Source organism: Heterodontus francisci, chromosome 9 (genome assembly GCF_036365525.1).
Source record: "Heterodontus francisci isolate sHetFra1 chromosome 9, sHetFra1.hap1, whole genome shotgun sequence".
In the NCBI taxonomy this organism is placed as follows: domain Eukaryota; kingdom Metazoa; phylum Chordata; class Chondrichthyes; order Heterodontiformes; family Heterodontidae; genus Heterodontus; species Heterodontus francisci.
Window position 1 is genome coordinate 23,318,115 of NC_090379.1, and position 27,262 is coordinate 23,345,376.

Genomic DNA, 27,262 nt, shown 5'->3' on the forward strand with positions numbered 1-27,262 from the left:
TTCCTCTTCCGCTCTGCTGCTCCCCACCCCACCCCCCCACTCTCCCCCACTCCCGCCCTTCACCCCCACCCCTCCCTCTCTTCCCCCCCTCCCCTCCCTCTTATCCCCCCTTCCCCCCTCCCCTCCCTCTCTTCCCTCCCTCCTCTTTCCCCCCCTCCCTCCTCTCTTTTCTCCCCACTCTCTCCCTCCTCTCTTTGCCCCCCCTCTCCCCCTCCTCCCTCCCCTCTCCCTCCTCTCTCTCCCCCCTCCTCTCTCTCCTCTCTCTCCCCCCTCCTCCCCCCCTCTCTCTCTCTCTCCCCCCCTCTCCCCCCCTCTCTCTCTCTCCCCCCTCTCTCTTCCCCCCCTCTCTCTCTCTCTTACCCCCCTCTCTCTCCCCCCCTCTCTCTCTTCCCCCCCTCTCTCTCTTCCCCCCCTCTCTCTCTTCCCCCCTCTCTCTCTCTTCCCCCCCTCTCTCTCTCTCTTCCCCACCTCTCTCTCTCTCCCCCTCCCCTCTCTCTCCCCCCTCCCCTCCCCCTCCCCCCTCCCCTCTCTCTCCCCCCTCCCCTCTCTCACCCCCCCTCCCCTCTCCCTCACCCCCCTCCCCTCCCCACCCCTCTCTCTCCCCCCCTCTCTCTCCCTCCTCTCCTCCCTCCCCTCTCTTTCCTCCCTCTCTCTCTTTCTCCCCCCTCTCTCTCTCTCCCCCCTCTCTCTCTCTTTCCCCCCTCTCTCTCTCTCTTCCCCCCCTCTCTCTCTTTCCCCCCTCTCTCTCTCTCCCCCCTCCCCTCTCTCTCCACCCCTCCCCTCCCCTCCCCCCCTCTCTCTCTCTTTCCTCCCCCCTCTCTCTCTCTCCCCCCCTCTCTCTCTTTCCGTCCCCCTCTCTCTCTCTCTCTCCCCCCTCCCCTCTCTCTCCCCCCCTCCACTCTCTCCACCCCTCCCCTCTCTCTTCCCCCCTCCCCTCACTCTCCCCCCCTCCCTCACTCTCCCCCCCTCCCCTCCCCTCTCTCTCCCCCCCTCCCCTCCCCTCCCCTCTCTCACCCCCCTCCCCTCCTCTCTCCCCCCTTCCCTCCCCTCTCCCTCCCCTCCTCCCCCCTCTCTCTCCCCCCTCCCCTCCCCTCTCCCCCCTCCCCTCCCCTCTCTCTCCCCCCCTCCCCTCTCTCTCTCCACCCTCCCCTCCCCTCTCTCTCCCCCCCCTCTCTCCCCCCCTCTCCTCTCCTCTCTCTCCCCCCCTCCCCTCCCCTCTCTCTCCCCCCTCCCCTCCTCTCTCTCTCCCCCCCTCCCCTCCTCTCTCCCCCCCCTCCCCTCTCCCCTCCCCCCTCCCCTCCTCTCTCCCCCCCTCCCCTCCCTCTCCCTCCACCCCTCCCCTACACTCTCTCCCCCCCCTCTTCTCCCCTCTCCCTCCCCCCTCCCCTACACACTCTCTCCCCCCTCTCTTCTCCCCCCTCCCCTCCCCTCTCTCCCCCCCTCCCCTCCCCTCTCTCTCCCCCCTCCCCTCCCCTCTCTCCCCCCCTCCCCTCCCCTCTCTCTCCCCCTCCCCTCCCCTCTCTCCCCCCCTCCCCTCCCCTCTCTCTCCCCCCTCCCCTCCCCTCTCTCTCCCCCCTCTCCTCCCCTCTCTCTCTCCCCCCCTCCCCTCCCTCTCTCCCCCACCCTCCCCTCCCCTCCCCCCTCTCTCCGCCCCTCCCCTCCCCCCTCTCTCCCCCCCTCCCCTCCCCTCTCTCTCCCCCCCTCTCTCCCCCCTCCCCTCCCCTCTCTCTCCCCCCCTCCTCTCCCTCTCTCTCCCCCCTCTCTCTCCCCCCCTCCCCCCTCCCCTCTCCACCCCCCCTCCCCTCCCCTCCCCTCTCCCCCCTCTCTCTCTCTCCCCCCTCTCTCTTTCCCCCGTCTCTCTCTCTTACACCCCTCTCTCTCTCCCCCCTCTCTCTCTTCCCCCCCTCTCTCTCTTCCCCCCTCTCTCTCTTCCCCCCTCTCTCTCTCTTTCCCCCCCTCTCTCTCTCTCTTCCCCCCCCCTCTCTCTCTCTCTTCCCCACCTCTCTCTCTCTCCCCCCTCCCCTCTCTCTCCCCCCTCCCCTCCCCCTCCCCCTCCCCTCTCTCTCCCCCCTCCCCTCTCTCTCCCCCCTCCCCTCTCTCACCCCCCCTCCCCTCTCCCTCACCCCCCTCCCCTCCCCACCCCTCTCTCTCCCCCCCTCTCTCTCCCTCCCTCCCTCCCTCCCCTCTCTTTCCTCCCCTCTCTCTCTTTCTCCCCCCCCTCTCTCTCTCTCCCCCCCTCTCTCTCTCTTTCCCCCCCTCTCTCTCTCTCTTCCCCCCCCTCTCTCTCTTTCCCCCCCTCTCTCTCTCTCCCCCCTCCCCTCCCCTCCCCCCCTCTCTCTCTCTTTCCTCCCCCCTCTCTCTCTCTCCCCCCCTCTCTCTCTTTCCGTCCCCCTCTCTCTCTCTCTTTCCCCCCTCCCCTCTCTCTCCCCCCCCCTCCACTCTCTCCACCCCTCCCCTCTCTCTTCCCCCCTCCCCTCTCTCTTCCCCCCTCCCCTCTCTCTCCCCCCTCCCCTCCCCTCTCTCTCCCCCCTCCCCTCCCCTCCCCTCTCTCACCCCCCTCCTCTCCTCTCTCCCCCCCTTCCCTCCCCTCTCCCTCCCCTCCTCCCCTCCCCTTTCTCTCCCCCCCTCTCTCCCCCCTGTCCCCTCCCCTCTCTCTCCCCCCCCTCTCTCTCCCCCCTCCCCTCCCCTCTCTCTCCCCCCTCCCCTCCCCTCTCTCTCCCCCCTCCCCTCTCTCTCTCCCCCCTCCCCTCCCCTCTCTCTCCCCCCCTCTCTCCCGCCCTCTCCTCTCCTCTCTCTCCCCCCCTCCCCTCCCCTCTCTCTCCCCCCTCCCCTCCCCTCTCTCTCCCCCCCCTCCCCTCCCCTCTCTCTCCCCCCCTCCCCTCCTCTCTCCCCCCCTCCCCTCCCTCCCCCCTCCCCTCCTCTCTCCCCCCCTCCCCTCCCCTCTCCCTCCCCCCCAACCCTACACTCTCTCTCCCCCCCTCCTCCCCTCTCCCTCCCCCCCTCCCCTACACACTCTCCCCCCCTCTCTTCTCCCCCCTCCCCTCCCCTCTCTCCCCCCTCCCCTCCCCTCTCTCTCCCCCCCCTCCCCTCCCCTCTCTCTCCCCCCCTCCCCTCCTCTCTCCCCCCCTCCCCTCTCCCTCCCCCCTCCCCTCCTCTCTCCCCCCCTCCCCTCCCCTCTCCCTCCCCCCCTCCCCTACACTCTCTCTCCCCCCCTCCTCCCCTCTCCCTCCCCCCCTCCCCTACACACTCTCCCCCCCTCTCTTCTCCCCCCTCCCCTCCTCTCTCCCCCCCTCCCCTCCCCTCTCCCTCCCCCCCTCCCTACACTCTCTCTCCCCCCCTCCTCCCCTCTCCCTCCCCCCCTCCCCTACACACTCTCCCCCCCTCTCTTCTCCCCCCTCCCCTCCCCTCTCTCCCCCCTGTCCCCTCCCCTCTCTCTCCCCCCCTCTCTCTCCCCCCTCCCCTCCCCTCTCTCTCCCCCCCCTCCCCTCCCCTCTCTCTCCCCCCCTCCCCTCCTCTCTCCCCCCCTCCCCTCTCCCTCCCCCCTCCCCTCCTCTCTCCCCCCCTCCCCTCCCCTCTCCCTCCCCCCCTCCCCTACACTCTCTCTCCCCCCCTCCTCCCCTCTCCCTCCCCCCCTCCCCTACACACTCTCCCCCCTCTCTCTCCCCCCTCTCCTCCCCTCTCTCTCTCCCCCCCTCCCCTCCCCTCCCCTCTTTCCCCCACCCTCCCCTCCCCTCCCCCCTCTCTCCCCCCCCTCCCCTCCCCTCTCTCTCCCCCCCTCTCTCCCCCTCCCCTCCCCTCTCTCTCCCCCCCTCCTCTCCCCTCTCTCTCCCCCCTCTCTCTCCCCCCCTCCCCTCCCCTCCCCTCCCCTCTCTCCCCCCCTCACCTCCCCTCTCTCTCCCCCCCTCCCCTCTCTCTTCCCCCCCTCCCCTCCCCTCTCTCTCTCCCCCCCGACACCCTCAACGCTGCTCTCCCCCCCGACACACTCAACGTTGCTCTCCTCCCTGGCCCCCGCGCTGCTCTCTCACTCCGGCCATTGTATACTGCCACGTGTTCGTTAGGTTGCCTCTGTGTGATTCTTTGAGCAGCGCCATCTTTAGTCCTGGCAGCTGCTGCAGTCGCAATCTGTGACGTTTTCGTGGCACATGCTGTATTTGCGCATGTGCCAAAACAGCGCCACCTACCGTTCGCGTTGTCAACAAATGCGGTCTTGTATATTTACTAGGAGGCTGCTTGGTATGAGAAAATACAAGCACAAAGACTTGAAAATTGTGGCTGTTTTCATTGGAACAGCAGAAATTAAGGTGCGTTTTGATAAAGTTGTTTAACATTTTGAAAGAATGGGACTAGATGGAAATGGACTATGTCCAGAAATTGAGGTGGCCCAGAATGAGGGAGCAAAGATTTGGAACAAAAACAAGAAATGCTGGAATCACTCAGCAAAGATTTGGGATTAAATGTAAGAGATTTAGAACAGAGAAACTTCTTTTCTACAGGGGGTTATGAAGCTGTGGAATACCAGCGTCAGTGACTGAATCAGAGACCATGGCCTCAATATTAATCCTTCAAGATGGATGGGAGAGGGTCGGGGGAGAATAAAGAGTTAAATGCAGGTAACTCGGCCCCAACCTGCCATGCACTCACTCACTGTCTTTTTTACGGCGACAGATGTCATGGTGTGTGAGTGTTCCGCCATAGAAAAGTGGGACACTTAATCGACACATTTAAATCAGGCTCCAACTGTGCAATTGGAAACCCAATTTAAAATTGACTGCCGCTGCACAGGTTGAGAGTGTGGGTCAGGAAATTTGGCTATGAAAAGAAGGCAGGAGCTGCTCTCTGAGCTAAGCACCTTTTTCAGCACTCCTTGTGGCCTAGGAGAAGCAGCAATGCTCTCCTGAACCCTCAAGGAAGCTTTTGGCCTCCCTGAGCCTCAATCACCAGCCTCTCCCCACCATCCCAAGCTCTCCCTTCTCCTGTTTGCAGTTGCTTTCCACTCTCTAGATTGCGATGACCCTACCCAAGGGACTGCTGGGGACTAAAGTAAATAGCTATCATAGGCTTAAGAAGCCTGCATCAATGCTAATGACTACACAGCAGTCACTAATTTTCCAGTTCCATTGATGCATGAAAGTTTCCTCTTTTGAGGTAGGAGGAGGTTGCTGATGAGATTCTCCAATCTGAGGTGCCTGGGTGCAATCTCGAAGACCCACCTGCAATAGGCAAACTCAACATGAGTAACCTAAGGGCTGATTTCAACCCCCTATGTTTGATGAGAACAGGGGTTAAAGTAGAAAAAGCAGATACTCGCTGTTCCCAATATTAATGTAAAGTTAGGTTCTGAGCTGGTTGGGGCAGGGTATGGAGGGTGCTAGGATGGAAGGTTGCAACCCCAAAACCTGGAAGTAAAGTTAGCAGATCAGATTTTCTGATTTCAACTTAATTGAATCATTAAATTTTTACTTCCGGATTTCGTATCACCAAGCTGTACTGTGGCTATGATATGCACCCGTGTGATGTGATCCGAGATACATTATTTAAAGAGCTAATGCATAAATGGCATTATGGCATTTGGAGGAGCCAGAAGATGCTTAGGATGGATTCACAAACAGCACCCAGATTCAATGGCGCTTCCTTGAATTATTGCTGAGTTCAGTCAGGAGCAGGCGGAACATACTCTTCCTCATCAATGGGAGAAAGAAGCCTGCTGCTGTAACCAAGAAGGCATGATTAGTTTTCCATTTCCCTCCTGGTGTTTAATAATGTGTCTACCAAAACTCGTTTTCACAGCCACATCTCCTTCCTCAGCGACTGTCTCCGGCTCCGGCTTATTACATGTGGATTCCAACTGAAGTTCCACCCTTCATGTTTCGAATCCACAGAGGATTACAGGTATCTCTGAGATATACAATGTTCCTCGGACTGCTGTTCTCACCACATCTTGAGGTCCACAGTCAGTGCCATGCGCCGCTACATGTACACACTCGACTTCTCTCTCCAGAAGCACTGACTCACCCTATTTCAAAGACGTCCTGCTCAGCAGTTTCATTTCATCTTTCATCTTATCCAACGCATTAGCAAAAAACTTTTTCTCTTCCTTTCAGGTGGTAAGGAATGCAAGCTCCAACAGCTCATGGGGACCAACGCTCCTCCAGATCTTTCTTCCTCTTCACTTCCCTCTGACCCCATCCCTTCTCCTAGTCTCACTCCTTGCTGTGTATTCACAATACCCTCTGACCTTTCCCTCTCTGATGCTGAACGATCTGTACTTAGCAAAGGATTCAGTTTTATCTCCTTACACCCCCACCTCAATGAATTTCGCGCTCGGCATGAGGTTGAGCTCTTCTTCCATCGCCATCGCTTCCAGGCTCACTTCGTTGGCCGGGAGTCGTTCCCCCAGACCGATGGAGCCATTCACCTGTCTTCAGTTGATATGCAGGCCCCCACCTGCCAAGAATGAGACACTCATATTTCGCCACATGAACATTGATTTTTAAACTGTTACTGGAGTAAAGAAAGAACTTGTTTTTTAAAAAACACACCAGAACCTTGACTGGAAAGATGTTTGCATAGTAACAGACAGTACTTGAAAAGGTCAAAGCGGCCATTCCCTGCTCCAATTTAATCCACAATGGACTTCTGATTACCAGACGTTGAAGGTGGAGAGGCTAGCATTCTAAGTTAACTACTAAGATGGCCGAATACACAAACAGACGTGGTCAGATCAGTTTAGTCACATGACTAACTGGCTGTTGGAGTTATTTTGAATTTAAACTTGCCACAGAGTTTTAAAACTCATAAAGCTGTTTACTGCTGGACTGGAAAAGACCTCTCTCCTGTCTGCTCTCATCTCATTCTCACCAGCTTCGGAATCCATTGAAGACATATGAATCCTGAGAGAGAAAAGTCTCCTACAGTGAACAAGGTTTAAGAAGAATACTGGGCTCCAACAAAAAACAAAACTACCTACAAGCAAGGACTACAGCGAGCTCGAAGCGTAGTAACAAAAAACCCCTTTCAGAGATTGCCTCAAACCTCTCTACTTTATTTTTCTTCTGCTCTTTTCTGTCTCTATTTGCATGTGCGTATCCCATGTCTATGCTAGTGTGGGCGCATCGTGTATCCGTAGTCGTTAACCGAATTAAGGTTCACCAAGGAGACGCTCAAAACACAGTGTGTTTAAAAATTTAATCCTGTTACAATAAGACCAGGTGAAGGCTAAAAGAGACCCCTAGACACCTTTCTCACCTGGTCGTAACACAGTATTTTCCCTTCACCTGGACACCTCCTTAGGAACATGGGAAATAGGGGCAGGAGAAGGCCACCTGGCCCCTTGAGTCTGCTCTGCCATTCCATTAGATCATGGCTGATCTTCTACCTGAACACCATTTTCCCGCACTGTCCCCATCTCCCTTGATATCTTCCATATCTAGAAATCTATCGATCTCTGTCTTGAGCATACTCAATGACTGCCTTCATAGGCCTCTGGGAATTAAATAAGTAGCTGTAAGAATTTCAAAAGGTTAAATCCAAGATTTAAAATTCAAACATCTCTCCATGAGTGCTTACAGTCATAGTTAGAGAGGTGTGAAGACCCTAAACAATGGAAACCTCTCTGAACTTCTTCCGTCTGGCCTCTTACCCACTCTTAATCTTTTCATTAAGAACTGTCAGTGTGACATCGGCTGTCTTAATTTCTCTGCTCCCCTCACTCACTCTAACCTATTTCCCTCTGAACTTGCTATACTCCATTCTCTCAGGTCTAACCCTGACATTATGATCAATTTCAGACCATGAACCCCATTTTAATTTTTTTTAACCATGTGCCAGACTTAAACTTGTTTCTCATGTTTTTGCTTTCGGACAGAGCTGTTCATTATTCTGTTATTAACACTCTTTCTGGACAGATGGCTGGCGGCAGGATTAAAAATAGCCCTGACATGCAGGCTGACTATATTTCATCAATAACTGAACTCTACGAGGAATGGGTATGGTGATTACCAAGATTGTTACTTTGCCACGATTAATTCCTTAGAGATCTCATTCCTTCTGAGGGTACATCATCACAGGTCGTACAGTCATGCACCAATGCAGACTTGGACTTTGGTGGGTCCTGTTGGAGTTTTCACCTGATCCTTCATTATTCACAATGAGATGAGCAGTCACTGATGGCAGGGACAGCTGTGGAAAGTCACCGTTGGAGATGCAGTCTTCTTAAAGCTATGCTCAGCTAGATACAGATGCTGAAACCCAGAGTCCATCATTATGAAGAAGAATGCTTGGGGTACATCAGCAATTTTGCAAGGTATTGACAGATGCTCCACATATTCTCTCCACAATAGAACATACGATGAAGGTGTCCAACAATCGGTGGTGCAGGAAATTGTGAAATTGTCTGCCAAGCAAAGAATAGCTGCCTCTGTGGAGCTTCAAAACTGGCTCTCAAATGAGTTTATGCAAGCTATGAGTATGGCCTTGCAGACTTTAGATGCCAACTTGTCTGCTGCCTTAAACAGAATGACAGATACCTTATCTGTGACGTTATAAAGCATTTCTGATTTTCACCAAGCTGGTATGCAGCATAATGATAGGAGTGATGTAGTTTTTTTTATCCATTCATGGAATGTGAGCTTCGCTAGCATTTGTTGCCAATGCCTAATTGCCCTTGCGAAGGTGGTAATGAGCCACCTTCTTGAACTGCTGGCATCCATGTGGTGTAGGTACACCCACAGTGCTGTTAAGAAGGGAGTTCCAGAATTTTGATCCAGGGGCATTGAGGAACGGCGATATAGTTCCAAGTCAGGATGGTGTGTGGCTTGGAGGGGAACTTGCAGGCGGTGGTGTTCCCATATATCTACTGCCCTTCTCCTTCTGCGTGATAGAGGTTGCTGTTTGGAAGATGCTGTCAAAGGAAGGTTGGTAAATTGTTACAGTGCAACTTGTACATGGTACACGCTACTGCCACTATGCACCAGTGATGGAGGGAGTGAATGTTTAAGGTGGTTGACAGGGTGCCAATCTAGAAGACTGCTTTGCCCTAGATGGCATTCAGCTTCTTGAGTGTTGTTGGAGCTTCATAGGAACATAGGAACAGGAATGTGCCATTTAGCCCATCGAGCCTGCTCCACCATTCAGTTAGATCTTGGCTGATCATCTACTTCAATGCAATTTTCCTGTACTATCTCCATATCCCTTGTTGTCATTTGTCTCCAGAAATCTATCGATTTCTGTCTTGAACTAACTCAGTCATTAAGCTTCCACATCCCTCTGGGATAGAGAATTGCAAAGATTTACCACCCTCATCCAGGCATATGTGGTGAGTATTACATTACACTCCTCGCTGTGCCTTGTTTTGGGGAGTTAGGAGGTGAGTTATTCACTGCAGACTTCCCAGCCTCTGTCCTGTTCTTGTAGCCTCAATATTTATATTGCCTATGATGTAGTGCTGGGACAAGAGAGGGATAATGGTGAAAGAGTACATGGAAGTGGTAACTCCGCTCAAAGCCCTCCCACTTCTCATTTGTTTTCCTCCTGTCAGCCAGTAACTGACATGCTACCTTTTCTCCCAATGGACGAGTATGCCCCTGCAGCAACAGGTGGAGCAGTCTTAGGCGGGACCCTCAGGGACTCTGAAACCTAGAGGTCATTGGCCAGTAGCATTTCAGCAGTACAAACAAGAAATGCTGGAAATACTCAGCAGGTCTGGCAGCATCTGTGGAGAAAGAAGCAGAGTTAATGTTTCAGGTCAGTGACCCTTCTTTAGAACTGGTAAATAGTAGAAATATGAAAGGTTATAAGCAAGTAAATCAGGGGTGGGGCAAGAGAGAACAAAGGAGAAGGTGTAGATAGGCCAAGGTCACAGAATAGCTGACCAGAAGGTCGTGGAGCAAAGACAAACAATATGTTAATGGTGTGTTGAAAGACAAAGCATTAGTACAGATAGGGTGTTAACGGACTGAAAATTGAACAGCCGCAAGTACAAACATGAAAAAAAATGTTTGTAAGCAAACTGAACAAATTAAGATGAAATAAAATAAAATAAACACAAAAAATATATTAAAAAATGAAAAAAAAAACTAAAAATAAAAGTAAAATGGGGGGCCTGTCATGCTCTGAAATTATTGAACTCAGTGTTCAGTCCGGCAGGCTGTAGTGTGCCTAATCGGGAAATGAGATGCTGTTCCTCGAGCATCCTCAGTATTTTGTTTTTATTTTAGCATTTCAGCAGTCAAGGCAGGGATGTGAGCAGAGGGGTTGGAAATCAGCATAATGGGTTTTATCGCTTTATCCCTCAGTTTTATGTCCAGAGAAAAGCCACAAACAAGAAGCAGAGAAAAATAGTTCTTGTGCAATCAAATCATTTTAATCAAACCAATAGATATTGGCCTGAAAAACGAATGCATGGCTTCTGATGTGGAAAGGGAATACCAAATATGAAAGTATCTAAGGAAGTTACCACCTGAAGAAACATACTTGGTGAAGGAAAGTGAAGGTTTCCAAGTGAATCACCCTTGAGCAAGTGAGAGATCCATGAAAGTCCCAAATTATACCACATATGGTATAGTTATTTCCAATGTCCCACAGAGGAAAGCAAACATGGCATATTGAAATAAATGGCAATATCTATCTTGGCAGACCCTGCTCATTGCACTCAAACAGAATGAGCATAACCCAGAACGGAGACTAAGAACTCCACTCCCCACCAGGGGAAAATGTGAAATTGAAGGAGACGATAAGATTGTTTCTTTCATCAGTTCACGAGTATATCAATTGTAGAGGCCCATTCTAGGAACTAACACAGTTGTGCAGCGTAAAAAATAAATACAGGTAGTTGAAGAGAGCTACTGCACCTGATTATTTTTCTGTTTTATAAAATTTGAGAAAATGTTTGAAATGGCCAAGCCAAAAAGGACAATACATGTATTTGAATATCTTTTTTATATCTGATAAAAAATGTTGAATTAAAACAGATTTTGATGATTATATGATGACATTTTTGTTTTGTCTAGGCACTAAAATTGATCCAAGTTTTGTCAAATTCAGGCAATTTTGGGGAATGTCGATAACCATGCACAATCCAGATGGACTAATCATCAGCTTATTCGTAAGTAATTATTCATCATTAAAACTTTATTAAACCATCCTACATACTAGGATTTTAGAGTTCAAGTCCATTGGAATCAATTACCATGGAAGATGGTTATCTTTAAAACTATTTCTGCCCCACATTCGAACTCATGCTGGTCCTCAGTTGGCATGGCTAGTGGCGGAATGGCAGAGTTTGCAAACGATTCCAGAAATATTCCTAAAATTCTCTGGTTGTTAATGGGGTAGGTAGAAGATGCACTCATGCCCTGTGTCAAAATTTAGTAGGAATAGAAACCTGATGGACCCATGTTCTGTTTCAAATTCCGATCCCTTAGAATTGGTTGAAGACTGGCATCTGTGATGGTGGGGACAACAGAAGGAGGCCAAGATGGATTATCCACTTGGCACTTCTAGCTGAAGGTGGTTGCAAACAGTCTTTTGCGTCACGTGTTGAGCTGCACCATTGTTGAGAATGAGGATGTTCATGGAGCCTCCTCTACCCATTAGTTGCTTAATTGTCCACCACCATTCACAACTAAATGTGACAAGTTTTGATCTGATCCATTGGATGTGGGATGGCTTTGTTATGACTTTAGTTGCTTCCACTGTTTAGCATGCATGGAGTGTGGGAGATGGTATTAGGTATCCTTGTATCCAGGAGTCTGGAGCCCTGATTAACTGGGTATTTCATTTCAAATTTAGAGATGAATTCTAACAAGGCTTGTAAGGATTTTAGTCCTGTGGTAGAAAATTGCAAAGGTGTTATGAACATGTTTATCCTTTCACTATTCTGTTTATAATACAACACTTGTTCTATATTGGCCTGGATTTTGTGGTCAGTAGTGAAGGGACAATACTCGCCGTTCACCTTACCGACAGCTACCCACCAAATTTTTGTGTATTTTAGTGTGTAGAGTTACTGTAATTGGGCATCTGATCTGGTGTGGCACTCTCTACATAGGCTCAGTGGAATCTGTAAGCCAGGAACTATTCAGTGAGATTCTTCAATCAATCAGATTAAAGAAACCTCATAAACATGCAGGGGGCGAAATTGGGCTCTATGGTGCCTGTTTTTTGATCACTGCAAGGCCTCCTAAACTACAAAAATGAATTCCACGATGTGTGCACACACTTCCAACTGGAAGTGCACTGGACGCCATCAGCTGCACGGTTGTGTGGCTGTGCAACCCAGAAGTTCCCACACAGGCTGAGCACAGTTCAGCCCCTTTAACCATGTGTGCAGTACCATGCAAAAAAATTTAAAGGTCCATGCACTTAAATGAATAGGCCGCGCACAGCAAAAAAATTATAGAGACCATTGGACGCCATATGCGTGAACACCTAACAAATGCCGGCACAGCAGACAGATCATGGCATCAGTTAGCTGATTTGACACCAGCACTGCCATTTTGAAGCTTCTGGTTCCACCCTATGCCCATTCTTAACCTTGCATGAATTACTTACAGGTTAGTTGCTGTATTATTTCTTCTGGATGTTGCTGGAACTCCATGCGCTTCCGGTGCTTTTCCATACTGGTTATAATTATCAATAGTCTGTAGGGAGTGATCTGGGTGGTGCTGAAGTACTTTGTTGATGACTCAAAGGCTTGTGCACAAACCAATTGCTTCCAGATGTGGGTGATCTAGGAGGGCCTCCCTTTGGTATTGAGCATGATCAGAGGCCAAATGGAGCAGAAGAAGCTGCTAGAAGAGGGAAGTGAAGGAGTGGGATAAGGGCTGTCAGCAGGAGATCATATCTGCAGAGGGTCTTTAGAGAGCAATTCTCATACCTGAACTTCAATGACGACCAATGCATGAGATGTCTGCGTTTTGCTAAAGAGGTCATGACTGAAATCTGCTAACTGCTGCAGCCACAACTCCAACCTCACAGCAGTGCAAGGACTCATTGCCTGTGGCTGTGAAGGGGTCCGTGGCTCTGAACTTTTGTGCTTCTGGCTCCTTCCAGGCTGCTGCTGGAGATATAAAGAACAGCTGTCAGTTTGCAGTGCACTGCAGCAGAAGGGAGGTCTATGCAAAGAGAGACAACTTCATTTCATTCTCGCTTGCCAGAGACAAGCAGGTGGAACAAGGACAAGGTATTTCAGGCTTCACCATTGTGCAGTTTTGCCTTAACTGCACGCACATTGCTTTGCGTACACCTCATGTGAATTTGGTCATTTACCTGGACCAAAAGGAATTCCACTCTCTAAATGTACAGCTAATATGTGGCTACAGGCAGCACAGCATGCAGGTTGATGTCCAGTATCCTGGCAGCAGTCATGATTCGTCCATTCTGCAGCAGTCCTCTGTGCTAGCTGTATTTTGACTAACACTGGAAAACTAAAGAGTGGCTACTGGGCAACAAGGATAATCTATTCATGACATGGCTCATGACTCAGGTCTGGAACCCACGCAGATGTGCACAGCAGGCATACATTGAGAGCCATGCTGCCACAAGGAATGTTATAAGGCAAGCAATGCTTCGGCTTCCTGGACCACTGTGAAGGAGCCCTGCAGTATCTGTCTGATCTCAAGATTTGCCATGGTACACTGCATGCTGCACAACCTTGCCAACATGTGGGATCAGTCCTTGCCGACACCTGCCAGGCAAGAAGCTGAGGAGCAGGAACACGAGGAGGAGGAGGATGAGGAGGAGGAAGAGAAAGAGAGGCTGGAATCCAGCGAGTCCCTTTCTGCCTGGGCTCTATGTAAACAAATAATTTGTGAGCAATGACCAGTAACTTCAACGCCATTCATCTACAGTCCCACTCTCCTTACCCTTCCTCTGTCACTGACCATATCATTGTCCTCTATCTCACAATGCAAAAATAAAAGCCAACACAAAATACACATTCCAATCCAAATTTATAAATTAAATCATGCAATATTGCATGCAAAAACAAACTAATTACCCTTGTGCATTCCCTTAGTCTTTCTTCCATGTGCCGTTGCCTGTCGTAGTGTGCCTACAGATACTTCTCCAATCACTACAGCATGACTGGTAGAAGCCTGCTAACTTTCAGTGAAGATGGGAGGTGGCCTTGGAGAGTGAACCCGAGCATGTCTGGCCCTAGAATGCCTAACTGCAGACTGCAGAGATTGGGAAGCGGACGAGAAGATGGTGTTGAGGCAGAAGATGAGCCATGATCGAATTGAATGGCGGAGCAGGCTCAAGGGACCATATGGTCTACTACTGTTCCTATTTCTTATGTTCTTATGTACCATCTCTGCCTGGGTTGCAGCAGTCTAAGATGACCGGCTGACAGGACACAGCAATGGCACTGGGGGAGTGGCAGGGCTGGGAACATGAATGCTGTCATCCTGAGAGATGACAGCAAGTTGTAATCCATGGAGCTGCTGTCACTCTCCTGGGGTGACCTCTCAGCATTTCCAGTAATCTGTTGAAGAACGGATTGCTAGAGTGCTGAAATGCCCTGGAAACCCTTTGTACACTGTTATCCAGAGCCATAGTGGCAGCAGTCTGAGATTGCATGACAGCAGTCTGAGCTTCCATGACAGCGCTCAAGCATTGGGTGGATCCTGCTTGTGCTGCAATGGGAGCTGAGACATCAGCCATTAGACTCTGCATTATGGTTGACTCCACAATTGTGTTGATGAATTGACCATGTTGGAAAGAATGGGCTCCGAGCTCTGCGTAAAGCCTTCTGCCAAGTTGGTGCTGGACTTCTCCATGCTCCTTTACATTGAACACAGGCTTTTCAGCAGGCCTCCCAGTGCACCAAACATTTGGGTGGATACACTCATCAGCCTTCTTCTGAAGCTTGGCCCATCAAAGTCCTCATCTGTGTCCTCCACAGCAGAACACATTGGTAACCTCGCCCTCTGAATAGCTGTCATCTGCTCTATCCTTTCTCCCAGCCCTGACTCCAGCATACTTGTGCTCAATGTTCCATCACATGCAGATCCTGCCTCTATCCTAGCCTCTGAATTACCCACAGTGTCAGTATTTGAGTTGGTGGCTGTGACTGTGAGATCAAGTGACAATATCCCTTTACCTTCACTTTCCTTCTTCCTCTTCCTCTACTGCCTGGCCAGGCTCCAGTATTGTAAATTAAAAAGTGACAAGGGGTATGTTGTGGTGAGAGCAGAGGAGAAAGTATGAAGTGTATGTTTACATCATCTGCAGCTTGTAAATGAGAAAAGATTGGTGAATGAGGAAGAAGTGAGATTAGAGAAGGAGGATTAGGTATATGGATGCCCTCATCTTCAAACGTTTCAGCTCTGCTGGTGGCCAGGGCCTCAGCAATGGCCCTTCCCATAATGGCCAGAAGTCTCCTACACCAGGGTTAAAGCATGCAGGTGCGTCTCTCCCTCTCCCATTAATTCCTGCTGCCTCTTTTTGTGCACCACCTTCTCCTGCAAGAAAGTGGGAAGTGCATCAGTGACTGCTGTGCAATATGTTTGGATGATGTGGCTGCCATGGTTGAATAGCTGTTATTGTGTGCAAGCTGTGAAATATGTGTTTGAGGCTTGCAACAATGCAAAGTGTGAGAGTGCAAGATAAAGCATGTGAATGTCAGGTATGAATCCTGAATGATACAGATTGTTGCTCGGTGAGTGATGGGTTATAGTGAAATTGAGCAGTGGATCAGGCTAGTGGTGCAGTTGGTAGAATGCGGCTTTTGAAGATGCATTCACTGACCTTGACAAACCATTAACCTTCTTCCTGCAACCAGGGCCTTGGGTTACATTCCTGGCATTGACCCGAGCATGTGTCTGGATGGCCTCCGCATCCACCCCCCTCCCCCTCCACTCCCACTTAGGGTACAGGACATTGCTCCTTCTTCCACCAATACCTCCAGTACAGCATCAAAAAACTTTGGTGCATGCACTGTCCAATGGTCAGTCAATTGTTGATTCCTCCACAGCACAATTTTCAGATTGATTTCAGCGAGACCAACACAATACATGACTCCCTGTACCCACCCCCTCACCCTGCTTTAAGAGGCTAGCTCTAAGTACTGCTAAGCACTTAAAATATTGGGCCCCCTGCTGATGCACACAGCCAGTGAACAGTGCAGGGAGTGCAGGCTGCATGCAAAAATCATGGAAATGACCAGGCAATGCAAAGTTAGCATCCTGCCTGCATTGCAATGAATGAATGGAGGTTAATCATGCATCACAATTCCTGTTCCCATTTTCAGGAGCTATCCAATTTAATTCCTGCAGATTCAAAACCAGGAAGTATAAAGCAGAAAATATAAATTAAATTTAAATTATGCACAGAAAGTGTATTAAAGATTGGGAAATAGAAATGGGATGAAGGATGATGGATAAAAGAGGCAGACAGAAAATGTAAAAAAAAAAAAAAAATTTTTTCTTATGTCTCCAACATGAATTTTCTTCTGAGGGAATGAGACTCCAGTCCTGTAAAAATAATTTTTCAGGACTGGAGAGGTTGTTTGGCAGTACTTATCACTGAAAAACTCTGCTGAATGTACCAGCCCTTTTTCAGCCATCTTTAGTGGGTAACTGGTGGGCAAATACCTCAATTTTACACCATTGCATTCATTTCAGTGTGCAGTCTATTGGCACCCTGTGGCGGAGCAGAATATATCTGACAGCAGCTTCCAGATTTCCATGTTTAACTGCGTATGTGTGGAAACCAGAAGTTGCTGTCCAATTTATTCCATTTTAACAGTGAGCGCTGTTGGCCTCACTACTATTTTATTGCAAAATCATGCTCAATATGTTTTAACCTCACAATTCTTTTTTCTACAATATAGGGTTCTGAACTGTACCATTTCAGAGTAACAGTGATTCCTGGAGTATCCTTCTGTAACTTGGTTGAGGAATTTCAGGTAGTATAAGATCTGTTTAGATATTTTAAATATCCTTTGTTAAACGAAAGGGAGATTGAGAGGAGAGGACTTTCTATTCCAAGTAGTCACTTATTTTATAGAAGTATTAAACTAAAAAGAATTTTGACTGATGTTAATTTAAGAATGTTACATTTTTACTGTTTGGAGGCCCTCCAGTTGGGTCTCTCTCCCTGTTAAGTCATTCTTCTGGCATCATCAATAGGGAGCATTTATCAGTGTATGTTTTGTGGCTGTTAATTAGTTCTCATTTATAGCCATCAACTTTATACTTATGATCACTGACTTCTCAGCTGTCTGTTCATGAACAAGTAATGATGAGCTGGTATATACACCAGAAGCCTGACACAAGGCCCCTGGCCTTGCCCAGGAGTTCCCGTGAATCCTTGTAAAGGGCAGAACCTCCACCCATTCCTTGTAAGGCTGCATGCTGTGGTGTTGAGGTCAGAAATCACAATGTTCCTTGTATAGTTACAGATCGAGACAAAAATTGTGGCTGGTACTTTTTTTTTATTCATTCATGGGATGTGGGCATCACTGGCTATGCAGCATTTATTGCTCATCCCTAATTGCCCTTGAGAAGGCGGTGGTGAGCTGCCTACTTGAACTGCTGCAGTCCATTTTGGGTAGGTAGACCCACAGTGCTGTTAGGAAGGGAGTTCCAGGATTTTGACCCAGCGACGGAATGGCGATATAGTTCCAAGTCAGGATGGTGTGTGACTTGGAGGGGAACTTGCAGGTGGTGGTGTTCCCATGTATTTGCTGCCCTTGTCCTTCTTGTTGGTAGAGGTGGCGGGTTTGGAAGGTGCTGTCTAAGGAGCCTTGGTGCATTGCTGCAGTGCATCTTATAGATGGTACACACTGCTGCCACTATGCGTCGGAGGTAGAGGGAGTGAATGTTTGTAGATGGTGTGCCAATCAAGCGGGCTGCTTTGTCCTGGATGGTGTCGAGCTTCATGAGTGTCCGCTTTGAAGTCAGCGGCCTGCCCGCACTGAGCGGCCGCTGCAGAGCCCCCATGATATTATGCGCGGGGGCTCATTAGCATCAGAGCGACACGCCGCCTCTGCCCATATTACGCAGGGAGAGGCAGGACATCCAACGGAGTGAGGGACCTTTTGTCAGCTGTGTAGCAGGTGCTGGGGCCCTATTTAAAGTTCCCAGCAATTGCTTCCTGACAGCTGCCAAAGCAATACTTACCTCATTGTTGAAGAGTAGGGCTGCTGTCAATATGGCAGCAGAGCAGAAAGTGCTGGAGAAACTCAGCAGGTCAGGCAGCATCTGTGGAGAGAGAAGCAGAGTTAAGTTTCAGGTCTGTGATCAAGTTCACTTTGCTTCTCTCTCCACAGTTGCTGCCTGACCTGCCGAGTTTCCCCAGCACTTTCTGCTTTGCTACCACACACTTACCCTGCTGTGTCCTGTGAAATTGCAATCCTCTTCTTCCACTCAAATGTAACATTCCTTCTTGTAGGCGTACTGCACTTAGGTGAATAATCTTAATTTTGCACATACTAGGATGTGAGACTGAATCATATCATAAAAGGCAAATGCACAACAGAAATAAAACCATAATTGAAGAATATCTTAATAAAGTTAATTTCGGTTCGACAGACACAAAGACAAACATTGGGAGTGGGGGAGAAAGTCCCTCCAGCTTTTATTTCATTTTTTAATGACAACATAAAATACCATTCCTTTAAAAATTCAAATTTTTTTAAGGGCTTGAATCGATAGCGCCAGACGCCATTGTCGGGGTGGAGCGGCTGCACCCTCTATGTCATCGGGGGTGGCTGTCCCACCCCCTCCATTTAAATGAGCCCCCACACGAAATATCGCGGAGCTCAGCGTAGGCGGATCCATGCGGGGTGGATGTCAACTTCAAAGCGCGCCGCCACAATTTGTGACGCACTCATAAAATTCAGCCCAATGAGTCTTCCCAATATTTAATTGGTGGAAATTTTTACCCATCCTGTACTACAAGTCGGATAAGCAGTCTGATAATTTAGCAACAGCAGAGACATCGAGAGAGATGGTGGTTAGGTGGAGCTGGATGTCGTCAGCGCCCACGTGTAAACTAACACTCTGTTTTCGAATGATGTCGCTGAGAGGAAGCATGTAGATGAGAAATAGGAGGGGCCAAGGATAGATCTTTGGGGGACTGCAATTGAGTTACAATGCACAGAACACATAGGAAGCAGCCAGCGGTGCCTCCCATGCTGCAGATCTTTGGGTAAGCCTGCACAGTGCCCACGATTGCATTTTGCGCCCTTTACCTATTAGAAAGATAGCGACTGAGCTTTAAACAGATCTTTACTTGAGGCAGGTTTGTGTAGCATATGCACTCGTACTTCATTCAATATTTCATAATGTTTATTGACAACTGGAAGTGGCACTCAATTGTATGAAATTTCACACACATGTTAACTATAAAAAGGAGACTGTCTCCTTTATATGTTTAGATGGTTTGTATTTACAATTTAAGTGGATGTTATTTCAAAGTGACAATGCAAACTGCATAAATACTGGTAATAATTTCATAATTTATGATGCTGTGTTTAATTTTTCACTTGTGAATGTCTCATTTTTCTTTCAGCTTTATGTTGATGACCCGCCAATGGCATATCCATTCCACTACCTAGTCAGTATGATCACTGCCATCGGTCTAGGAGCTTTAATTATGCTTTATTTCTTTTTGCAACATTTCTGGAGTAAATTCACTATCAAAAGCCCATGTTGGAAGTTTGGAAGAATACAACCAAAGCTTAAAAGAAGAAATTAAATCTAAATTAAAGACTTTGCAAGGTTCTGCATTTTAATTTCTTGTGTTAAATGGTGCATAATGAACTGAACTAGCTGATAAGAAAATTTGGAAGATCTAAACAGGGTCACTGGGTTTGACCACAACACTCATCTTGAAAACCAGATTCAAGTCAAGCTGATAGAGAAAGGGGGCTAAATTGGATAGCATCCAAAAGTGGCAAAACTCAATTAACCCGCACCTGTTGATTGCAATGCAGGAAACATACCAACTTATTTCCATGATCTCTGCATCTAGCCATTATTAACTGTGTGGTTAATTAGCTAAATGCATCAGCAGGGAGCCGAAAATCGTGAGTGACGAGCAGCAGAAGGATACCAATTATAGTTTAAACAGATCGTTATATGAGGTAGATTTGTGTAGCATATGCACATGTACTTCAGTCAATATTTTGGAATGTTTTTGGACAACTACTCAGTTGAATTAAATTGCATTCACATCAGATATGTTCACTTTAAAAAAATAAAAGTAGATTGCCTCCTTTATCTGGTTTGTATTTACAGTTTAAGTGGATGTTATTTCAAAATGACAATGCAAACTGCATAATTTAACATGATGCTTGCACTGCTTAAAGTTAACCTGCACCTCTTAAAGGGCAGGTGCATTATCACTGGAGCAGGCACTGGGCGAACTGCTTAAAGAAAATCTGACCGAGAAAAGAGTGAGGATTTATTTTTATTATTTCAAGGGATGTGGGTGTTGCTGGCTAGGCCAGCATTTATTGCCCATCCCTAATTGCCCTTGAAAAGGTGGTAGTGAGCTGCCTTCTTGAACCGCTGCAGTCCATGTGGGGTAGGTACACCCAAAGTTCCAGGATTTTGACCCAGCAACAGTGAAGGAACAGCAATATAGTTCCAAGTCAGGATGATGTGTGACTTGGAGGGGAACTTGCAGGTGGTGGTGTTCCCATGCATCTGCTGCCCTTGTCCTTCTAGGTGGTATAGGTCGTGGGTTTGGAAGGTGCTGTCTAAGGAGCCTTGATGCGTTGCTGCAGTGCATCTTGTAGATGGTACACACTGATGCCACTGTGTGTCGGTGGTGGAGGGAGTGAATGTTTGTGGATGGGGTGCCAATCAAGCGGGCTTCTTTGTCCTGGATGGTGTTGAGCTTCTTGAGTGTTTTTGGAGCTGCACCCACCAAGGCAAGTGGAGAGTATTCCGTCACACTCTTGACTTGTGTCTTGTAGATGGTGGACAGGCTTTGGAGAGTCAGGTGAGTTACTCGCTACAGGATCCCTAGCGTCAGACCTAAAGGCCTGCTCGGGTTTGCAAATGAGACCCAACCTGAGCCCGACAGAACCCCATCCGACCCCGAGCTCGACCCGGCCCGTGTCCTTCCATTTTTTCATGCTCCTGACCCGACTTGACCCGACCATCAGTTAACTTACCTTCCGTTTTTCACTTTGTTCCTTACCTGCGCAAGCTTAAAATAACTGTAACAAAACCACTTTTAAAGTCCAAAAAGTAAATTAACATTAGAGTCACTTACGTGAGGTGGTGATAGAACGTGTCCGATCCGGCCCGACCCGACCCAAGCCCGAACCCAACACATGTCGTCTGGTCCTGGCGGGTTCAGGTCGGGTAACAGGCCTTTACTCTGACCTGCTCTTGTAGCCACGGTATTTATAGCGCTACTCCAGTACAGTTTCTGGTCAATGGTAACCCCCAGTATGTTGACAGTGGGGGTTTTAGTGATCATAATGCCATTGAATGTCAAGGGGGGATGGTGAGATACTCTCTTGTTGGAGTGGTCATTGCCTGGCACTTGTGTGGTACGAATGTTACTTGCCAAATATCAGCCCAAGCCTGGTTATTGTCCAGGTCTTGCAGCATTTATACACGGATTGCTTCAGTATCTGAGGAGTCACGAATGGTGCTGCACATTGTGCAATCATCAGCGAACATCTCCATTTCTGACATGATGGAGGGAAAGTCATTGAAGCAACTGAAGATGGTTGGGCCTAGGACACTACCCTGAGGAACTCCTGCAGTGATGGCCTGGAGCTCAGATGATTGACCTCCAACAACCAAACCATCTTCCTTTACGTTAGGTACGACTCCAATCAGCAGAGCATTCTTCCCCTGATTCCCATTGACTCCAGTTTTGCTAGGGCTCCTTGATGTCATATTCGATCAAATGCTGCCTTGCTGTTAAGGGCAATCACTCTCACCTCACCTCTTGAGCTCAGCTCTTTTGTCCATGTCTGAACCAAGGCTGTAATGAGGTCAGGAGCTGAGTGGCCCTGGTGGAACCCAAACTGAACGTCACTGAGCAAGTTATTGCTAAGTAAGTGGCACTTGATCGCACTGTCGACGACACCTTCCATCACTTTACTGAAGATCGAGAGTGGACTGATAGGGCGATAATTGGCTGGGTTGGATTTGTCCTGCTTTTTGTGTACAGGAGCTATTTTCCAAATTGCTGGATAGATGCCAGTGTTGTAGCTGTACTGAAACGGCCTGGCTAGGGGCGCAGCTAGTTCTGGAGCACAGGTCTTCAGTACTATTGCCGGAATGTTGTCAGGGCCCATAACCTTTGCAGTATCCAGTGCCTTCAGTCATTTCTTGATGTCACGCAGCGTGAATCGAATTGGCTGAGGAATGGCATCTGTGATGCTAGGGACTTCAGGAGGAGGCCGAGATGGATCATCCAGTCAGCATTTCCGGCTGAAGATTGTTGCAAATACTTCAGCCTTATCTTTTGCACTGATGTGCTGGGCTCCCCCATCATTGAGGATCGGGATATTTGTGGAGCCACCTCCTCTGGTTAGCTGCTTAATTGTCCACCACCTTTCACAAGTGGATGTGGCAGGACTGCAGAGCTTAGATCTGATCCGTTGGTTGTGGGATATCTTAGCTCTGTCTATCGCATGCTGCTTACGCTATTTCGCACTCAAGTAGTCCTGGATTGTAGCTTCAGCAGGTTGACACCTCATTTTGAGGTATGCTTGGTGCTGCTCCTGGCATGCCCTCCTGCACTCTTCATTGAACCAGTGTTGATCCCCTGGCTTGATGGCAATGGTAGAGTGGGGTATATACTGGACCATAAGGTTACAGATTATGGTTGAATACAATTCTGCTGCTGCTGATGGCCCACAGCGCCTCTTGGATGCCCAGTTTTGTGTTGCTAGATCTGTTCATGATCTATCCCATTTAGCATGGTGGTAGTGTCACATAACATGATGGAGGGTTTCCTCAATGTGAAGATGGGAGTTCGTCTCCACAAGGACTGTGCGGTGGTCACTCCTACTGTCATGGACAGATGCATCTTTGGAAGGAAGATTGGTGAGGACAAGGTCAAGTATGTTTGTCCCACTTGTTGGTTCCCTTAGCAGCCGCCGCAGACCCAGTCCAGCAGCTATGTCCTTTAGGACTCGGCCAGCTCAGTCAGTCATGGTGCTACTGAGCCACTCTTGGTGATGGACATTGTAGTCCCCAATCCAGATTACATTCTGTGCCCTTGCCACCTTCAGTGCTTCATCCAAGTGCTGTTCAACATGGAGGAGTACTGATTCATCAGCTGAGGAGGGCCCCAATGACGTGGAGGGGGCAGGCTAGCCGCCCCCAGCAATGGCGCCAGCGGCCTTTGCGCAGGCACTGACGCCGCTTTTCGTTGGGGTCTAGTATTCTTCTTAAACCATGTTTGCTGTAGGAGTCTTTTCTCTCTTGGAGTTCATGTGTTTTCAGTGGATTTGGAGTCTTGGGCGAAAGAGATGGGAGCAGACAGGAGAGGCTGTGGCGAGCCAACCAGGAGAGGTCTTTTCAGTCCAGGAGCAAACAGACACTCTCAGTTCAAACTGTTTGTACAATTCAGAAAAAAACCCAGGTTGCCAAGCAGGTTAGTCATGTGACTAACTGGTCTGACCACATATTGGCTCTGTGGCTTGTATCATCTTAGCCTGGTCTGGAATGCGCTTCCCTGCCTTCAATGTCTGATGCTCAAAGTCCATTGTGGGTTAAATGGACAAGGGAAGTAACCTCTCTTGTCTGTATTGGTATGTACACCACTTTCTCAAGGGCAATTAGGGCTGGGCAATATATACTGGCCGGGCCAACGATGCTTGCATCCCATGAATGAAGTAAAAAAGGAATATTTTTGCCCCTTGTGACCCTAATCCCCCTGGACTGAACAACCACCTCCCCACCATCCCTCGCCGGGGCCTTCAAGACTGGCCCTGGAGACCCGGCCTCACCGACCTTTGTTCTGGGGTTCCTCTGCTAGGCCTGGGTCTGAGGCCTCTGCAGTATCGGCAGTGACCATCGCTCCCATTGCCGCTGCATATACTGCTGAGCTGCTGGCCCTCTGATTGGCCAGCAGCTCTTGGAGGCAGGATCCCCATCTCTGCAAAGTCTATGAAGGGATGGGGATCCTGCCTCCTAGAACTTTGAATCAAAAAGAGTGGAGGATCTCTCCGGTCGGGGCACGAAAAGGCAAGAACCTCGCCTTTTTGGGCCACGCCGGGAGCCCCGCCTCCAGCAGAAAATCCGGCCCAATGTGTGAAATGCATGTGTTGGAACAGGCAAATTTGAAAGGGCAAGAAAGAACAAACTTTTTTTATCGAAAAGGGGGATATTTGGATACATTTGTACACTTTGGCATGCCAAACAAACGTGACCTCTGACATCATGATATGTATATAAAGGCTTTTGGAAGTTTCATTTTATGCACCACATGGAACACTAATCCTGCACTTTCAGCAAAAGTGAAACAGCATAGTTAGCTCAAATCTACCTTGACACATTGGGTGGAATTTTAGCAGCTCCCGGGTGGTGGGAACAGAGGTTGGCGGGGCCAGTAAACTGCCGAAAACATTTCAGCCAGTCGGCAGGCCTCCCGCCAAACGTAAAATTCCGGCCCAGGAAATTATAGAACTATTAGTCTAGCATGTGTTGTGGGGAAGTTACTCGAATCTGTCATTCGGGCCAAAGTGACGGAGCATTTGGACAAATATGACAGAGAGCCAGCATGGATTCGTACAAGCTAAGTCATGTCTAACTAACCTAGTTAAAGTTTTTGAGGAGATCACTTACGGTAATATTATTTATGTGGACTCCCAGAAAGTATTCAATAAGGTTTTGCACAAGAAACTGTTACTAAATATGAAAGTGCAGGGAATTTGAGGCAACCTTTGCACTTCGGTTGGGAATTGGTTAGGAAGTAGGACTCCGATTGCGATAATGGGTATGTGCTCCAATTGTTGGGATGTCACTAGTGGTGTCCCCCAGGGATCTGTAATTGGGTGTCAGATTTCACTTAGATGAAGGAATATAGTCATATATATCCCAAGTTTGCTGACAATACTGAGCTATTTGGCACTGTAACTAGAATAGATTGGAGCAGAAAACTGAAAAAGTACATTGACAAATTAAATAGGTGAGCAAAATTGAGGCAGATGGAGTTCCGTGTGAGGTTATCCACTTTGTACCTAAAAAAGATGGATCAGAGTATTTTCTAAATGATGAGGGGGAACAGAGAGATTTAGTGGTCCATGCACATAAATCACTAAAAGGTAGTGGCAATATACAAAAATACAATCAAAAAGGCTAGTAAGATGTGAGCCTTTATTTCAAGGGGTCTGGAATACATCGGGGTGGAAGTCATGCTACAGCTGTATAAATCTCTGGTTGGACCACATCAGTTCTGGGTACTGCACATCAGGAAGGATATATTGGCCTTGGAGAGGTTGCAGTGTAGATTCTCCAGATTGATACTGTGGCTAAAAGGATTAAATTGTAAAGACAGGTTTCAGAATCTAGGCATGTATTCCCTTGAGTATAAAAGACTAAGTTGTGATCTAATTGCGGTGTTTAAGATGATTAAAGGATATGACAGAGCATATGGAGAGAAACTATTTCCTCTGGTGGGGAAGTTACGAACAAGGTGGCGTAACTTGAAAATTAGAGCTAGGCCATTCAGGGGTAAAGTCAGGAAGCACTTCTTTACACAAAGTGTAGTGGAAATCTGGAAATCTCTTCCTTCAAAATGTTTTGAGGCTATACCGATTGAAAATTTCAAAACTAAGTTTGATGGATTTTTGTAAGGCTTGGGTATCAGAGATATAGAATCCAGAAGGGTTTATTGCGTTAAGATAGAGATCAGCCATGATCTAATTGAACAGGCTTGAGAGGCTGAATGGCCTACTCTTGTTCTTAGTATAAGCAGATTGCTGAAGTCAAAATTGCTAAGAACCTGACTGCAAACATTGCTGACTCTCACCCAGACTACTCTGTAATCAGCCAAGAGGTGTGACACCTGTAGGCAGATGAGAGGGACATATTTTTCAAGAACATCACCAAGTTTCAACTATTGTACTTCTGTTCATGAGCTTTTGTCCTGTGGCTTGTGAAGCCAACTGCTACATCATTTCAACCCAGCCAATGTCTGTATGTAATCTTTAATCTCTTCCAGCAAAAGCCAAGTGTTACTTTGAAGGTATAATAATATGGCCTAATAAAGAATATTCACCTAGATAATGGCTGTATTCCAAAGCAACTGTTGCCACAGGAATGTGCATAAATGCAGGGAGGAAACCAAACAAAAAAGAAAACAGGTAAGTTAGCCTTCAGTGAGAGAAAAGGGACAATTTGAAAAGGAGGGGAAGAAAAATAACATGTAGACATCTCTGATCAATATGGTTCAGTAATGCATTTCTTGGTGTGTTTAGCCAATGATTCATTGAGGGATCTTTTGATATAGAAACTTAGGAATATAGGAACAGGAGTAGGCCATTTAGCCCCTCGAGCCTGTTCTGCCATCCTTGAGTGTTGTGGAAGTAGATTCAATCATAGCTTTCAAAAGGAAATTATCTGAAGAGAAAAGATTTGCAGGGCTAAGTAGAAACATTCTATGATTCGGTGCTATCATGACTGATCTGTGACCTAACTCCATATACCAGCCTTTGCCCCAGATCACTTAATATCTTTGATTTACAAAAATCTATCAATCTCAGATTTAGTTTTTTTAGTTTTAGAGATACAGCACTGAAACAGGCCCTTCGGCCCACCAAGTCTGTGCCGATCATCAACCACCCATTTATACTAATCCTACACTAATTCCATATTCCTACCACATCCCCACCTGTCCCTATATTTCCCTACCACCTACCTATACTAGGGGCAATTTATAATGGCCAATTAACCTACCAACCTGCAAGTCTTTAGCATGTGGGAGGAAACCGGAGCACCCGGAGGAAACCCACGCAGACACAGGGAGAACTTGCAAACTCCACACAGGCAGTACCCAGAATTGAACCCGGGTCGCTGGAGCTGTGAGGCTGCGGTGCTAACCACTGCGCCACTGTGCCGCCCCTGAACAATTGTTCTAGTGTCAGTTGCCATTTGTGGAACAGCGTTCCAAAGATCTGCCACCCTTTGCGTGAAGAAGTGTTTCCGAATTTTACTCCTGAAAGTGTCAGCACTCTTGCCTCTAAGTCACAAGGTTTAGAGTTCAAGTCCCACAAAAATCACAGCTGACACTCTTGTGCAGAACCGAGGGAGTGCTGCACTGTTGGAGATACTGTCTT

General features: G+C 48.4%; 1 protein-coding gene across 1 annotated transcript in view; it reads left to right on the plus strand.

The window, feature by feature from the left end:
• LOC137373317 (cation channel sperm-associated auxiliary subunit beta-like) overlaps window positions 1-24,724 on the plus strand; it is a 41,307-nt gene extending 16,583 nt beyond the window's left edge. Inside the window, exons 4-8 of the mRNA XM_068038141.1 lie at window positions 11,007-11,101; window positions 16,832-16,906; window positions 19,516-19,630; window positions 20,927-20,952; window positions 24,641-24,724. Of these exons, the coding sequence (XP_067894242.1) occupies window positions 11,007-11,101; window positions 16,832-16,906; window positions 19,516-19,630; window positions 20,927-20,952; window positions 24,641-24,724 (395 nt within the window). The remainder of the gene's footprint in view (window positions 1-11,006; window positions 11,102-16,831; window positions 16,907-19,515; window positions 19,631-20,926; window positions 20,953-24,640) is intronic.
• The last annotated feature ends 2,538 nt before the right edge of the window (window positions 24,725-27,262 follow it).